The sequence below is a fragment of the Aplysia californica genome, unplaced genomic scaffold (genome assembly GCF_000002075.1).
Source record: "Aplysia californica isolate F4 #8 unplaced genomic scaffold, AplCal3.0 scaffold00067, whole genome shotgun sequence".
In the NCBI taxonomy this organism is placed as follows: Eukaryota; Metazoa; Mollusca; class Gastropoda; order Aplysiida; family Aplysiidae; genus Aplysia; species Aplysia californica.
In genome coordinates, this window is record NW_004797337.1 from 1,001,303 (window position 1) to 1,018,723 (window position 17,421).

The 17,421-nt window shown below is 39.1% G+C and overlaps 1 protein-coding gene across 4 annotated transcripts in view; it reads right to left on the bottom strand.

Annotated features, from left to right (window-relative positions):
* LOC101847805 (GATOR complex protein Iml1) overlaps positions 1–17,421 on the bottom strand; it is a 62,765-nt gene that overhangs the window by 2,709 nt on the left and 42,635 nt on the right. For 2 of the 4 annotated variants that reach the window (XM_005093656.3, XM_005093654.3), the window contains 9 exons: positions 17,077–17,209; positions 15,986–16,094; positions 14,966–15,100; positions 14,046–14,210; positions 11,020–11,079; positions 5,287–5,450; positions 4,162–4,321; positions 3,491–3,551; positions 1,195–1,474 (listed from right to left, as the gene is read on the bottom strand). In XM_005093656.3, coding sequence (XP_005093713.1) covers positions 1,195–1,474; positions 3,491–3,551; positions 4,162–4,321; positions 5,287–5,450; positions 11,020–11,079; positions 14,046–14,210; positions 14,966–15,100; positions 15,986–16,094; positions 17,077–17,209 — 1,267 coding nt within the window. The remainder of the gene's footprint in view (positions 1–1,194; positions 1,475–3,490; positions 3,552–4,161; positions 4,322–5,286; positions 5,451–11,019; positions 11,080–14,045; positions 14,211–14,965; positions 15,101–15,985; positions 16,095–17,076; positions 17,210–17,421) is intronic. The other 2 variants (XM_005093655.3, XM_005093657.3) reach the window with 2 other exon arrangements.

Here is a 17,421-nt window from a genome sequence, read left to right on the forward strand (position 1 = left end):
GAAAAAAAAAAAAAATTTGTAACAAACAAGAAAATAAGAAATTTTTCTTTTAGGGTAGATATATACCAGAAACTAAATTTTCAAAGTAGCTGTATGCCAAATGCATGTGTTCCTCCATATGAAAGGCCTATAACTCCAGAGAATTTTGATACCATTCTTTAACTTCTCAGTCAATTTTTAAGAAAATGGTAGCCGTTTTAAATATGATCAAATTTGCTTATGTCGCTAACTCCGTTTTAAATCTGATCAAATTTGCTTATGTTGCTAACTGGCTACAACCCCATGTTTGACAGACAATAAAAGAGTACCAAGCGCACCAAACATCTTCACATTAACAGAGCACAATCACTATAACATAATTATGGAGCCTAATTTTTTTCAAGCCTGTGAGATCATTACAAATCAGTATTTTATCGCCGCAAACATGATGATCTGTCGTCATTTTGAAAAAACATCGAGCGCTGACCCGCCAGCACTGCACCGGCCCCCGCGGCGAGCGAGTCGACTCTATACTGTAGCATACCAAGTGCTCCTCGCGTGGGGGTCCCATGCATTCTGAGCTTCGCGGAAGGATTGGTGAAAAATAATTCCAAGCTGATTACTTATTTCTACAAGAAAATGAACTGATCTTTCTAATGGTACCTTTTTTTGAGCCGATATTTTACATATTCTGGTAAAAAATTATCTTTGAAAACGTTTACGGTATTTTTAAAGAATTTCTATTTAAACCCAAAGGCCAAAAATATACCACGGGAAAGCCCTTTCAAAGGTCTATAATTCTCCGCTAATAAAAAGACGGTATTTAATCTTCAATCTTTCCGCGAAGCATTTGAATGCACGCATGCCAATTTTTGAACCAGCCAACCACGTATTCTGACTGCTAGGGGCTTCGCTCTCCATGGCGATTATCAAGCTCCTAATAATCGGACATATATAAAACAACTTACACCATTGTAACGAGGAAAAGCTGAACTTTTACAAGGGGTACAGCATTAGGTGTTCGATGACGAAAGAGCAAAGTAACAGCGATCTGAATTACCCCGATTTCACCTAAACCACGCGCTCGCAATGCCACGAGTGCCCGCGATGCCGTGTTTACACTACCTAATATATATATTAATGCTCTCTTTGCCTGTCTAATCATTGCAGAAAATAAAACATTTTTGCAAACATATATAAGCTCATTATCATTACCTGACGGGCAATATACCACTTGTGAAGGTCGGTGGAGGACTTTTTGGACATGCCTCCAGTCTCACTGACCCGCTGCGGGCTGCATGAGCCCACACTGAGAGGACCCAGCAGGAGGGAGCCGCTGCCGCTGGGGGTGGGGGGCAGGGCAGGGTTGCTCTCGGGGATGAGCACAAACATGCCGGCCGTACAGTGCACGTACTGGTGGTTGCAGTTCTCCTCCTGCATGGACGAGCTCCCATGCGAGTCCGGAACCTTCACGCTGACGGGCAGGAAGCCAAACCTGTGGTTGTGTGGTGATGGGGAAAAAGTTTAGTGCCAAAACTGAGAGACTGGTTTAATTATTAATTAATGTGTGAAATTGGAGCGGCTGTGGTATTGATCAATGACAAATCCCATTCCGCAATAACTTACTTCTCCATTTTTAGGCCTGATCCTGGCAGTATGTTGTAAACATGGTATCATCATCATCATTATCATTGCCTTTCTCACCCTGCAGCAGGGTATAGGCCACGGACAAACACCTTTCATCTTTCTCTATCCTGGGCTAGCCTCTTATGTTATTCCATGTCTTCCCACTTTTCTGTACATCGATTTCTGTGATTCTTCTCCACATTCCTAAACATGGTATGAAGGATATATACCTTTGGACCTCATTTTTTTTTTTTTGTGGCTCCCATTTTAGGTTAGTATGCACTTTATTCAAATATTGTGGGCACCTAGAAGCTGACAGGCAAGAAAGCAAATCGGAAGATGAGTTCAAAGTTCTCTATGAGATAAATTACAGGGGCAAATCACCACAACTTAACCACCGATGAAGCCATGTGACCCAAACATTCAACAAACAGTTTAATTTTAACTTCATGATTTCTATTATATTTTTATAAGTAGACCTGTCAGTCTATTTCGTTTTAAGTCTGAGCTATACCCAACTGACAACACAATTTAGGTTAGATACTATTTTTCTAACCAGCATTTTCAAAAGGAAAGCTGTATATAGAGAAACCTTACTTTTTAAAAAATGCTCTGAATTAACAACTGCCAAAAAAAAATATTTCAGATGCCTCTATTTGAACTTTGGCAGCCAATTATGAGGTGCTTGTTGTGGTACTTGAGAAGAAAAAAGCAGTGAGACAGACAGCAGTAAATGCAATGGAGTAGGTACCACAAACTGGCCTTGCACCCCCGTGGCGCACTGTGCGCACTGTCAAGGAGACCAAAACCCATATTTTTACCCTCCTAAAACACTGTGTGATCATTCATACACACAGACATTTGATGTGTCAGAAGAAAGAGGAGCTTTTCCTCTTTTTAGTGGTATTATTTATTTGCATCAACAATTCTTTTGAAAGCAAAATCATGTGGGATAAAAGACAACACTATCGAGGTTTTCACATCAGCAGCCACACGTTTCATGTATTGATTTTTAGCCTGGCCTCGGTTGAACTGGAACGGGGAACGTATGGTATTAAATACTGCAATCTGATTCGTCGATATTTCAAGATGAGAAGATACGGTGATATATTTCTAAAGACTGTCCTTAAAGAATTAATAGAAGAGATCTGCTTGTGAAAACTTTTGATGCTGTTTTTTCATTGAACTAGTGACTACGGAAATATATTGGCAGAAAGTGAAAGCCCATTCATTCCTCCTCAAGAATAACACAGCCATTATACGCAAATAAATACCCGACGCTCCCCATAGCTCGCAAGCAGGGCACCATCGCCCAGGTTTCATATAAATTCTTTCTCCTTCCCGTCAGCACGGCCCGGCACGCAGCCGAGATGTGGGTGGTCGCGAGTGGTGATTTTAACCTCCCCTTGTATTTCTTGCAATTTTGGCCAAAAAGCCATGTTAATGTGAATAAATTTCCATCTTCTGGTTACATGATACCCCTGAAAAAATTTGGGCTTGTTCTCAATGTGCATGGGTGTGTGTTTACAAGTTTTTGTGAATGTCCATTCAAATTTAAGAATGTTATGACATCTCAAAGTGCAGACATTTCGAAATTTAAAAAATATATCATTTTTCTGCAACTTAAGAAGTTCATAACTTTGTTAAAAATGAAGCTATATGAATAAATTTGGTATCAAAATGCTCAGAATAATAAATTCTATAAGGTGGTGCAGTCAACTGAAATCAGAGGACTTTGAAATTTCAGTCTGTGGTACCTAAATGGAGAACAGCACAGAAAGCAGAAATATGGCACTACCTCACCTTTGCTAAACACATCTCTATATCATGCCATATACTGCTTTAGTCAACATCGATTTTGATAGACAGCTGAAGTGTAGCTTACCTTTTAATAATGGCATCCTGAATAATGTAGAGCATCTCCTGTCTCTTCTCATCACTGCAGTCTGAAAACAAACAAATAAATATAAAACTAGCTAAAAATACAAATCAGTACACTTTCTGTTTTGACTGCACACACCACTGCCTCATAAAGAAAAAGGATGCCAAAGAAAAATTACTCTACAGTAAGCACACATAAGGGCCCAACAAGTTTTCAGGTTTTTTTAATGAAGGACATATCAAAGTTACAAAGAATAATGCTCAAAAGGCATATTAATGTTGCAAATGAAGTAAATGAGAGTCAAAATACTAGTCTAGATATGATATTCCTGATGAGTTGTAATAATATTAATAAAGTACTTAATTAAGGGAAAAAAATCTACACAACATGATTTTCAGCACTTTTTCAAAACTCAAGAGACAAAATGGACAAAGTGACAACCCATCACCTTCACATAAAAGTCATTTGAAAGATAGGTGCCACACTGCCTCATCATCCCTGTCATCCACCCTTATGGCTGTTTACAGATAACTGAATACAGGCATGGAGAATAGCAGGCTCTTGATTTCCGTCCTCAATTAAAATCTGAAGGGAAAACGCTTTAGAATTTTGAGCCTGAGTAAAAAAAACAACATATTTCAACTACAATTCAAAACCACACAAACACAACCTACCCTCAAATAAATCCTCCTCAAAAGCCGTCATGTTGAGAGGCACAAAGATGGGGCCTCTCAGAGGGTCGGAGTTCTCGGTGTAGGGGAGGGCAAATGGGTCACAGGGCACGGGCATCAGGTGGAAACCACAGGAGGAGGCTCTCCGGGCAAAGGCATACACCTGGTCACAGACAGGTATGTATACACATAAAAAATTTTAACTTCAGCAACTTTTACAGCACTTCTGACACAAATAGTTCCTCGTACAAGTGCAGAAGATTAGAGATGTTACAGTTACCACACAGTAAATACAAAGGAAAAGGAGGAGACATGACAAGAATGATACACATGGTTCTTTTTTTTTTGGTATGTGTTTTACAGTGCTCGCAACAGCATAAGGTCATATGAGTGTGTGAGACACATTTTCAGTTGGTAGGAAACTTTGAATTTTGCCCGGGTGGCGGCAAAGTCTACTCTTATCAATTTTAGACCACCAAAGGATCTTTAACGTGCGCAACTTGCACACGAGACCGCCAAGATTTTTCGCCCTTGTCCAAGAAGGCTACGTGTAGATCTTTCCTATCAGAAGATTAGGGGTGTGGCTGAAAGACAGCAGTAAGAAGGAGCCAAGGAAAAGCAGTAGAAAGGCTGCAGAAAGAGTCAGGAGCCCAGAGGAGGGGGCAAAGGAGGTGAGGGGGAAAAGGAGGTGAGGGGGTGGGGGCAGAAAGTGGAGACGAAAGCAGACGACAGAACATTGTCGAGCAGGAAAGGAGGTGGAAGGAAACAATTTTAGCGAAGAAAATATTTCTGTTGCTACCCGAATTCGAAGCCTTTGAATGAGAGGCGAACACTATAACCTCTAGCCTCTAGGCCACGAGAGCCCCCTGATCTATGTTTGATTGGAGAAAGCATCCAGCAACCACCCACATGTAAATGTCATTTGATTTTTTTTAAAATATCTTTATTAAAGCTTAGGATTTCTTTAAGTCTGGAATCCCAAAGGACAGCTTCCCTTAGAGAGTTTTGGACATAGTTTCTGGTCCAAGATGTTAAAAACAACAATTTTTGTTTTGCTTTATATAATGTGTTAAGAGTCAGAGCTTCAAAAAATAGGCTGTCTTTATGCTAATATAATCGACAGCTCACCAGGTCACCCAGAACACATCCTGTGGAGACCATCCACTGTATCTGTAGCTCAAAGGCACACTTAGGGCTGTAGTAGGCGTGGTAGCGAGCCATGGCAATCTCCTTACGCTCGCTCTTTCTCTGGGGGTCCACCTCCACATTGACATATTTGTGGAGAAGCGTGGCTGAGAATGTCACACAAAAACTATGATGAACCTTGGCAAATCTATGGCAAAAGAATGTTGTATGTCTGCTGAGCAATCATAATGTTACCATAACCTACTGAGAGTCCTATCTAAGTTAAAAAATCTTGCTCCAAAAAGTCGTAAAGCATAACAATTTACAGAAGACATTTTCATTGTTGTTTTCCCTTTGGTTTTGGTTCTTTTTTGCTAGGTTTGTTGTTTTTTTCCCCCTTTATTTCTGGTGGGGGATATGAGGGTGTTGATAACCACATTCCTCTTTCTCAATCTTGTGTAAAGTTTACCACAGGAAAGTGACAAGTGAAATAAGAGTTGGAAAGCAGCACAGAATCGGGAGGCAGTAGGTTTATAAGGAGTTTCCTCACCTGCACTCACACTTACAGACAGATCAAGCAATAATGATGTAACGCACTGTGGTGATCAGTCACGATACGTTTGCAGAATTTTACGTTTTATTTCAGTAAGAGTTTTATGGCACTTGCAGCACAATACCGTCATGTTAGTGCTAAAGATTAGAGGTGTTTCAAGAGAGTAAAAAACACACAAAAGAAAGAGGGAAAAGGACAGTAGATATATATGTATAAAATACAAAAGAAGGAGCAAACCATATCAGAAAATCTGCCAAAGGGAGTGATAATATTATGCAGGCTTGCCAATTTTCGTCACACCCAATAAGGAGGTAGGCCCTACACCTAACGTTATAGCACCAGATTCCGTAACATCCAACAGAATCACATCAAGTGACACTGGTTTTGCTGTGGTGTATGTGATAAGGTTATGGTCACTGTGAAAGTAAGTTACACAGAGGCTAAGTTGGAAATAAAAAGGGTAACCATCTGCTTTTTATGAGGCGACAGTCACTTCACCGAAACAAACAAAATACCACAAAAAAAACACAAGAAAAGAAGATTAAAATTTGGTCCGTTGAAGTGTGGTGGAGGCTAAAATGTTCTCTCAACAAATTCCCTATTCATTACTGAATGTGGGACTGTCCTGAGAAATTTGGGACAGTTAAAAAGCCTGATTATGTGACCCAAACTTAATCTCAGAACTATCTTATAAAGTCTGTATTCCTCTATTTTATTTATTGTTACAATTTCCCTATTCGTAATCAATAGAACTGATATCTTATTTCCTGTTCTTTTATAGCTTACAGAGAAGTGAGCTGATAGATGCCGTATCTAGAACTGACCCAAATCAGCACGCTATATCAATTGTTGCTTCAAGTTCAAGCCTACTACCAGTGTGCACTTTACATTTTTTTATCACATGGATATACACAGTAAAAACCATAACAAATACATCGGCTATAGACAACAATACCTTTAGTTTGGGACTATACAGTCAAGTTTATGACTTTCCACATTCCAAAGTTAATTGAGATTCTCTGCACTTAAAGACACACAGTTTAGTTTGACGTAGAAGTCTCAATAAATTCTTCCGAAGCTACAAATGAATGGCAACTCTGATTTATTAACAATCTATTTATAAAGACACCAGCTGTGCTTTTCTAGGTATCTTTTCAGCCAAATGACAACTCAGAAATAAAAATTTCAAGCCCTGTTATTGCACAACAAGATTTTTCCCTGAGGCTGTTGGAGTTTGAGCACTGGCTTGTGAAGACAGAGCATGACCCTTGATCCTAGAACAAAGACTTGAGCAACATAATCATGCACAGAAAAACAAAAGATACGAGAAAGAAAAAGGAAAATGAAAGGTAAAAATCTTTACAAGTCTCGGAAAGCAACCAAAAAGAGTGACAAGAATAAAGGTGAACAGAAACAAAACAACTTGTCAAACTTCAAACAAACAAAAATACCAATTCAAACCAGCAAAATCTGAAAATACAAAAGTACATCTTAAAGGTTTCCATGAATAGAAAGCACAATAAAGATTAATAATGCATACACAATCAAAATGGCTGTGAAAATGTTACTATTTTATCTCTTTCAAACATGAAAGACAACGTATAAGTCAGAAAGTTACACATGTGTTGAAACAGTTTTCTCTGCACTTGCACCCTTTTCAGCTAAAAAGTGAATTTTTTTTTGTGTTTGACATTTTAAAAAGGAACAGGGAATGCAGAACACTGAAGTGAAATAATCACATCACTTAAACAATATGCCAAAAATTGTGTGTGACATGTTTACCCAGTTTATGAAACAACGTTTTTCTCCTAAAACTAAAGGCAAGACATGAAAACTTATTTCTGCATTCTTACATGAAAACTTATTTCTGCATTCTTACATGAAAACTTATTTCTGCATTCTTACATGAAAACGCTTTGTATATATATATAATAACACAACTATTTGGTGCTTCATGAATATTATACGGTGAGTAGTGAACACACTAGGATATGTGAATGTATTGCAAGAAGATGCGATAAACAAGTCTCAGTGGTTGTTCTACTAAAATGTGCTTTTCCAGAATGATCAAATGTAAGATTATGCAAGACTATACTGCAGAATACGCCGGCAAGTGGCTGTCGGTCACCGCAAAGAATTCAAGTCCCTTTGGCCTTTAACTACGTGTAGCAGGGAGCAATCTTCCAACAAACTGCACAGTGAAAATATTATTGCAGTGGTAACTTATAAAACCATAGAAAACAGACCTCGAAAGTAAAGGTCACACTACATAGTTGCCAAATTTTCCACAACAAAATAAACACTGTACCCACAAGGCAGGTCAAGATGGTGGGCACTGGTCAAGTAACCCCCTTTCAAACCTTTCAAACACACTTTTCTGCATTCGATAAATTCGAGCTATTCAAAGTAGAATTACAATAATAATGTAAGAAATGTTTCGTAGAGTTCTCTCCAGTTGACTTATGGACTTCCTTCTCATTATTATTTGAAAATCAGGTCATGACAGTTCTGAATTCTTGTCACCATCGGCAAGTCTGAGAGGAGGAATACTAAACCAGAGATCTAACACATAAAAAGAGCAGAATAGTAAACTGTCTTCAACTGTTTTATCTCATAAAACAAATAGCAGTATTATAGCATTTGTACAGCACAAATTCCTGCTCAACAGAAAGCTCTATGCAATTTATACAGTATTTATTTTTACCCCAGCAGACCTTTGAATCTTTCTGAAACAAACAAAACGTTCTGGGAGGTATTACAGTTTAAGCTGCCATTTCACAGGCACAAAAAGACTAATAAAACAGACCAGATCTTTCACTTTCTATGATCGGGCAACCATCCACAATGGACCGAAGTGAGGAAATTTTGTATAAATTGCCTTTCCAAGGACACAAAATCAGGTCAAGCTCAGTCTCGAAACCCTGATTCCACTACTTTATGATTAAGAAATTAACTATACAGCAATATGAGAAAACCTGATTCAAAAGCAACAAACAGGTAATATACGTTTAATAATAAGCACCCCTAGGATATCGTACCATATTTCTGGTTACACCAAAGCATTAAAAGCACTGACAACTAGAAAAGTTGAGTATCCGGTTTGCACATTCTGAATAACGAAATGTATTACAAGTAAATAAAAATAACCTGGAAGATGATAGATAAAAGTTAAAAGCGCAACAAATTTGAAATGCTACTTTGCGATAAGTTATTTAAAAGATCAGATACTAGAGCACAATTTAAGCATAATAAACTTGGTTATTATATATCAAATTAGTGTGTGAAGGAATCAAAAGATTCTGCAAGAAGCTTGTGTTTACACTGTGACTGTGAGTTTGAGCTCAGGATGGAACTGAAATTGGAGGACGTATTAAACAACACTGAAATCACAACTCTGTCATGAACTGAAACTGGAGGATGTGTTAAACAACACTGACATCACAACTGTGTCATGAACTGAAACTGGAGGATGTGTTAAACAATACAGACATCACAATTCTGTCATGAACTGAAACTGGAGGATGTGTTAAACAATACTGACATCACAATTCTGTCATGAACTGAAACTGGAGGATGTGTTAAACAATACAGACATCACAACTCTACCATGAACTGAAACTGGAGGATGTGTTAAACAACACTGACGTCATCACTACTGTGTCATGAGCTCAATTTGGAGGTTGTGTTATAAACTATACTGACATCACAACTCTGTCATGCACTCAACAGTGCTGAAGCCCACATTTACAGAAGACAATAAAAGCAACTACGATTGAACACGGAGAACAACAAAAGCTGACACCAAGAACTGACTCGGGGTTAGTAAAGAAATGGAAGAACGCAAAAGTGGCGCCGTCCAAATGCCTGCTGCTATAGAACAAAACTTGCTTTAAAAAAAACAAATTACATCAAGAAAGAGAAAATCACATTAGCAAACAACAAAGCCTGGCAATGACACATGCAGGAGAGAGTAAAAGGGGAAAAAAAGACAGGTTTATATTTTCACGACCCAGTATAAGGTATCTCCGATCTTGCCTTCTGGCCCATGAAATGTTTTTTCTGTTTATTTTTTGTGTGAATGTTTTACTGCACTTGCAACACAAATAGGTCATATAAGAGCCGAAGATTAAGGGTGAGACAGGAGAGTAACATTCAAAGAAAAGAAAAAGGAGACATAAAGACTATAGATGTTTGATGATAGGAAAGAAGGAGCCAAACCACACCTTCTGCCAACCACACACTCTAGGTTTCTACTTGGCGAAACATTTTCAGAGTAAATTGACAAACTGCATCCATTTATATTTGAAGCACAAACTGTGGTCATTAATTGTGAACATGAAATAGTGCAACAGAACCAACAATACTATAAACTCACATATAGAAAAAGAAGAAAGGTGTCTCTTCAACAATTGCAACTGATTCAACAGATGCTATAAATAGAAATAGCAAGACAACTGTGGCCTAACTTGGTTTAGACAACAAATAATTGCTCTCACAAAAAGATGGCCACGCTTGATCCGCGACACAACTCTAGCAGTTGCAAAGAACTGAACGAACAACACAAAATAATGACTTTATGAATCAAAAACATGTACATTATGATTTCACTCCATCTTCCGTCTCCACGTTTCTAAGAGGTTAAGAGCATATCAACAGTCATGGCTGAAATTGCACTTATATGGCAAGAGGCTGGATAGAAACAACAGCTGTGCCAGGAATGAGTTGGGCCTACAAGTGGTACATTGCCAATACTACCCAAAAAGGTGTAAAACAGCAAACGAGAGCTTCTCCCAACCTCCCCAAAAACACAAACAACGCCAGACACAGTGATGTAGTAAAGAAATGAGTTAAATAAATAACATTGGTTCACACAAATGTTGTGAAGCAGCAAAAAAATTCCTGAATCTGCTCTACGAAAAAGAAAAAAAAAGTTCAGTACATAAAATGCACAGTGCAAGCAATGAGTATGCAAAGTACATGAGGGTTAATTAACCAGCTCACACGAAAAGAGAGCTACATACAAATGTACATTACAAAACACAAAACAAAATTGTCAATCAAAGCTTTTGTAAAGAAAAAAATAAATAAACTATAAATGGTAGAAGTTGCAAACTAAATTGTTTTATTATGAATATCAAGCAAAATGAAAAAAAAAGGGCGGAGTGTTTATCTGCCGGAGTTACCTTTGTAATAGTGATTTATTGGCATCCCGCCAATTAAACTTGCCTGCTGAAAACCTGGGTCTAGTACAACAGGTATAAAACAAAAAAAAAGGACTCACAATGGAGGTAATGTGACATAACTATGCACTCGGACATATAGTCTGGTACGGTACTAGTAACAGGTTTACAGCAACTGCAACACAAATTCATCATATAAGAGGCCCTGATTAGAGATGTTACTTCTAGAGAGTAACAAACAAAGGACGATAGATGTATGTTTGATAGGAAAGAAGGCGTAAACCACACACGAGAGTGCCTGCCAACCACCCATGTGGGACAAAGAAGAAACAGTTTTCCTTATTAAGCCACATATTGACTTCTTCGTATAAGACTCTGCCATACACCATTTTGAAAAGTGACGCATGATAGAGTGCTACACTGACCAATCGATATGCGTGAAAGATTGGGAACAAGATAAAGACAAGCTCATGGTCAAGGTAACTATCAGTTGCTTCTGGGGGAAGGCAAGACAGACAGACAGACAGACAGACAGACAGACAGACAGACAGGCAGACAGACAGACAGGTAGGCACACAGGCAGGCAGACAGACAGACAGAAACAACAAAGAACAAGAAAGACATACATTTAGTCGCCATGTAAATAGACAGAAAAGTCTGCTGAACCAAGTATTAGGTGGTGCAGAAACAGTATCATTGCAGCAATGATGTTGAAGTTGAGTTTAGTCTAAAGCATTTCTTATTAAATAATCCAATATGCCTCTATGATGGATAAAACTGTAAAAACACTGTAAGAGATACCAGAACTCCAAAATAATTTGACAAATGAGTTGTAGAAGAACAAACATATAGGCCTACCGTATACACTTGCCTATAATATGAGTAATTTTTTCAAAAACTGAAGTCAAAAATTAATCCCACGCCATAGGGAAAATGCCGAATACACTTCTGTGTTCTTTTTCTGAACCCAATGTGGATATTTTTCTTCATTGACTTGCTAATTTGTTGGGGGTTTTTTAAACTCAACTATACTTGATGCATGACTTGTACTTGATGTTACACACTGCCCCCGTATTATATGCGTGACCTACAAAAAGGCTGATTTTGGAGTATACTCCCTGTATTATGCACAATTTCATGTCATAGGCAAGTATATACAGTACATAAAAGTTCACATAACTATTATATTTAGAAATACTTTTGTAAACACTGGCTTTGAAATTATGAGATTATGATACAGCGACTTGAAAATCACAAAATTAATTTGTTTTTATTAAAATGTGAGCTTAACCAAAAGGGTAGTAAAGAGTTTTGACTTCGCTAAAAGTAAATCAGTAAAAGATTACAGTTTCAAACCAAGTAGGGATATACTGGAATAATAAAGAATTCAGTACGGCAAGTTGCAAATTACTTTGATCTTAAACTTTATAAATGGTGAGTGTTACCAATTGGCACAAAACTAGAGCACAGAGGAACATAACACAACGGAGGACACAAAGTGCCAGAGACAAAACCCAAGGCTTTTTTTAGTAAGAGTTTTACGGCACTTGCAACACAATACGGTCATATAAGTGCCGAAGATTAGAGGTGTTCCAAGATAGAAACAAACACAAAAAAGAAGGAGGGGGAGATAAAGACGATAGATGTTTGATAGAAAAGAAGAAGCAAACATCACCAGAGCACCCGCCAATCACCCACAAAACCAAGAAGGTGGATAAAACTGTTAAAACACAGTAAGAGACACCAGATAGAACTCCGCAATATTTTTTTTTTTAAATGTACGTGTTTTTCAGGAACCAAACAACACAATTTAGTTCATTTAGGAGGCAGGCTCGACAATCAGTACAGATTTAAACATCAAATTACGACAATACAACGATAAGTGACCGTGACTTTTGACAGATGGGTGGTGTGGTGATAGTTCTCTTGTTAGGTCTCTGTTCAGATGTTGTCTCGTCATGGGGTTTGTTTTGTGTCTCTCAGTGAGTCGTGTAACTGTAATGCGTCCATAGTTTGTTCATCTGTGTATTATCATCAGTCTCTGTCAACCATTTAAACTTGTAGGACATTTTTTTTTGTTAGAGATAGCCAAGCTTCTAAATATGGCCCCTTCATCTTACCTTATGATAGGTAGAAAGATAATTAATGTAAAGAGACACCAATGCAGAACCCAAAGAGACAGGGAGCTGAGGCCTGTATTTGCCCGAGACAACATTTTAAACATCATAGGGCCATGTTTTGGCAGTTTGGGCTCCTAATGGAAAATAAGGCCAGCCAACATTTGGGAGGCAACTATCAGGCAATCGGGCCATGTTTTGGCAGTTTGGGCTCCTAATGGAAAATAAGGCCAGCCAACATTTGGGAGGCAACTATCAGGCAATCACATTCACAAACATGGGAAATTTCCACAAAATATTTTCAAGGAATCAGAGATTATGGGGTCACAGGGTATGGGTCAGACATTTAGGAGACAAAACAACAACATTGTGATGATAGACTGACTCAGCTGAAATCATTTTCACAACCTCCCACGTGGAAATACATTCCAACTGACTTTAAAATGATTTCATAAGCTTGAAAGAAAAATATTTTTTATTTCAGTATCAGTTTGTTTAAAAATTTCACTACTATAGAGAGTGTAGACTGAAGCATATTCACTCAAAGCTTTAGTTTTATTGTGCAATGAATATTTCCCCATTTACACAGCCCCTGTCACTCTCCTATAGTCAAACAGTCACATCAGACGCTGCTTTAGCACTAACTAAAGACAGTCTACCAGGTACAGATCCATTGCAACCTGTGACAGACAAATTGCGAGGACATAACCCCCTGAGAGAGTTTTTGCTTACGGACACAGTTTTTATCGTAAGAAGTTTACGGCACTAGTCACACACTTACATCATTGAAGTGTTGTCTCACTAACATAGCAAAGGCTAATCACACCAGCAAAATCACATGACACAAGGGCAAAAGTCGTGGATGGTAGGTCAGCGACAAACACATCGTTTCCTCTCTCTCCCCAGCCTTACCTGTCTGCTGTCCCCAGCACTGCTTGCTCTGTCCCGTGAGCTCCCGCCAGTCTTCCAGTTCTGGCACCAGCATTGAGTCGGAACTTTTCCGCGGGCCCTCCTGGGGTACGTAGAACTTGGTGCGTGGTGGGCTCTCTTCGATTATCACAGGCTCGCATGCCACATCTGTTTTTTTTGTCAAGCTTCGTTTTAGTAAGCGTTTTACGGCACTTGCAGCACAATTAGGTCATACAGGAGCCAAAGATTAGAGGTGTTACAAGAGAGTAACAAACACAAAAAAGAAGGAGGAGAGATAAGGACGATAAATGTTTGATAGAAAAGAAGGAGCAAACCACGCTGAGCACCCACTTGCACATCAGGCAAAAAGTAATAATTTAAGCAAAGTACAAAACAGCTCAATATTGAGAAACAACCTGTTCAAGACAATCGCCTACTCCTCCTCTTGCATTTTTTTCTACATTACAATGACACTACAAGTCATAAATTTGTCTAAGACAACAACTTTTCTCCTCGATAATGAGTGGCCATCTTGGACAATTTCAACTGTATGTTCACTCCTGCAGTACACAAGCCCTCAATTCATTCAAAGCATTTGGCTAATTCAGACAGAACTACTGCTTGCAACACCAGCAATCCTCAGACGTTAAATGATATCTTCATAAAACTTATTAGTCTTTCTTGCCAGGACATACAGTCGAAAATGTCCAAGATGTCTACCTAATGTCCAATTTTTTTTAAAAGATAAAAGAATCAGCCAGCATTTTGATACCATCAGCCATGCCCTACTACAATTTTAACCCTTCATTCAAAGTTACTGTGGGGCAAACAAAATAAAACCAGCAAAGCACATATTATATACAAGTTTTAGGTTCAGCCCGTTATTTAAAGTAACCCTAAGGTGAACAAAACAATCTTCTGACCTGTCCTCTCTTCCTTCATGTGCTTCACGGGTAGCACAGAAACTTCACACCACTCATTCTGAAACAGGCTGTTGTGGTTCGTACCCGGGGTGTTCAGATGAGTGGTTGGGTGGGAGCTGGGCTCTGCAGACTGGCCTGGGGAGGTGAGGTCGAAGAATAAACATCAGAGTCAGCCAGAGTGACACAGCAAAAGAGAGGATTTAAGAGTTGACAAGTCAGCATTTGAACACATCTACTCCTTCTTAACTCTTTATCTCTGGCAAGCTGCTCCCAGCGACTCGCAGTCGGAGCGGCTGTGCCGGTGAGCCGGCTCGGGCACATTTCTTTACGACTTCGACATCAAATTACTTTTCACAATTGTCGAAAACGAGTCTCTTTTACCGGAAGTTCATTCATTAGATGAAGAACTATCAAAATGGGTTTGCTGGTTTCGATTTAAATACCCATTTAAAGATGTCTTTATCATTTTTCGATTACGCACCAAAAAAAAAGGGCCCAGGCATAGTGGTTTACCCTTCTCAGAGATATTGAAGTCAAAACCCACTTAGTCTTTTAAGATTTACCATTTCAGTTGAACTATGATCAATCAAAACTTTTCAGAGACTGAAATAACAAGATCGTGTAAGACAAACATAAAGAAAAATGTGACTTAAAAGAACACAAACATCTTGACAATAAATACTCATACACTCCTGCACATCAATTATAGCTCTTGTTCTAGTAGTTTTACACACGGTACTTGCAACACAAACAGGCACATCAATGCCAAAGATTAGAAGTGTTATTGGAGAGTCACATACAAAGAAAAGAACGATGAGAAATGAGAATGACAGATGTTTGATAGGAAAGAAGGAGCAAACAACACCAGAACGCTCACCAATCGTCCACTCAGAATATAAGTTCAAAGGAAAGAAAATACAGAAAAACAACAACAAAAAATCCCACCACTTTAAATATGAGAGAGAGGAGTAAACTTGACCAACAGACAAACCAGAGAAACATCACCTGTGATTTGCTTACCTCCCTTCTGGAGAACCCTCTGAGGAATGTAGTACAGGTAGAAACCGTAGATAAACCTGTGTTTAAGGTTGCCCGAGGCGTGCAGTACATATTGCTCGTCCATAAGTCGCTGGAAGAGAAAATGGAAGTGGATTGGTCACACCTTAGGAAAACCGAAAACAAACGGGATGGAACTGCTGCTTTGTCTTTCCTCATCCTCACTGTTATTTTTCCTCTGTTTCTTTTGTATGTTTGTCACTCTCTTGTGAATTGCTATTTCCGGGGTCCCTTGATATTCGAAGCGGACTTTGTGCTGTTGAGGCTAGAGAGGTGAGCAGAGTAATCCTGATTCCCCGTTTGGACTTCTCTGTTGACATCTACCCCTTGGCGCTCATATGACCGTACGCAGTTGCGAGCGCCGTAAAGCCTAACTAAAACACAACAAACATTACCCACAAAGCCATAAAATGGAAATCCACCAGGAAAGAGATAGAACACTGAACCCAACGATGGAATTCACAAGGAAAGAGAAAGAAAAGGAAGACCTGACTTAAATCTGACCAAAAATGAGAGAGGATACCGCTGGACAGAGGCGGAACTATAGCCCAAAACAACAGTACACAGAGAGCTTTTGCTGGTGGCCTATGCATGGGGTGACAAAGGCGGATGATGATGATGATGATGATGATGATGATGATGATGATGATGATGATCTGCTGGAACAAAAGAAAAAGAAGCAGATCAGCAACCACATCTTCCACTATGGGGTGGAAGTGCAATTAGCTCAGGGGACAGAATACTGAGTAAAGGAACGATGACCCAGGTACGATTTTCTAACAAAACATTATCAGATGTCTTTTCACATCACCCGTCTGTTTAAATTCTCTTAGTGAGATGTTCTTGGTCTATCTCTGCCTGTTTTGCCATCTACTTTTTGAGAGAGAGAGAGAGAGAGAGAGAGAGAGAGAGAGAGAGAGGGAGAGAGACAGACAGACAGACAGACAGACAGACAGACAGAGAAAGAGAATCCTTCATGTCAATTGAATTACCGAAGATATCCCACAAACTATGACAGCTCTCACAGCAAATTATCTCCCTTAACCCCCTCTCACCTGCATGACGGTCACAGCCTGCATAGTGCTCTCTGCCCCGGCCACATTCTGCGAGCACCATGCGACCGCCTCAGCAGAGATGAAAGTGTTGAGGGGCAGCCCAGCTTGTTGTTGGAACAAGTTCAAACCGTGGCTGAGGAAGACAGTGAGGTAAGAAGAAAAAAACTGTTTAAGTTTTATACTTTAGTTGACTGGGGAAATGAGACGCGAGTGAATTCTCGCTGGTGTTAACCAACATAAACGATTTCACTACATACTGGAATTTAAAGGAGATGGGTTATTGTGTGTGTGTGTGTGTGTGTGTGTGTGTGTGTGTCTGTGTGTATGTGTGTGTGTGTGTGTGTG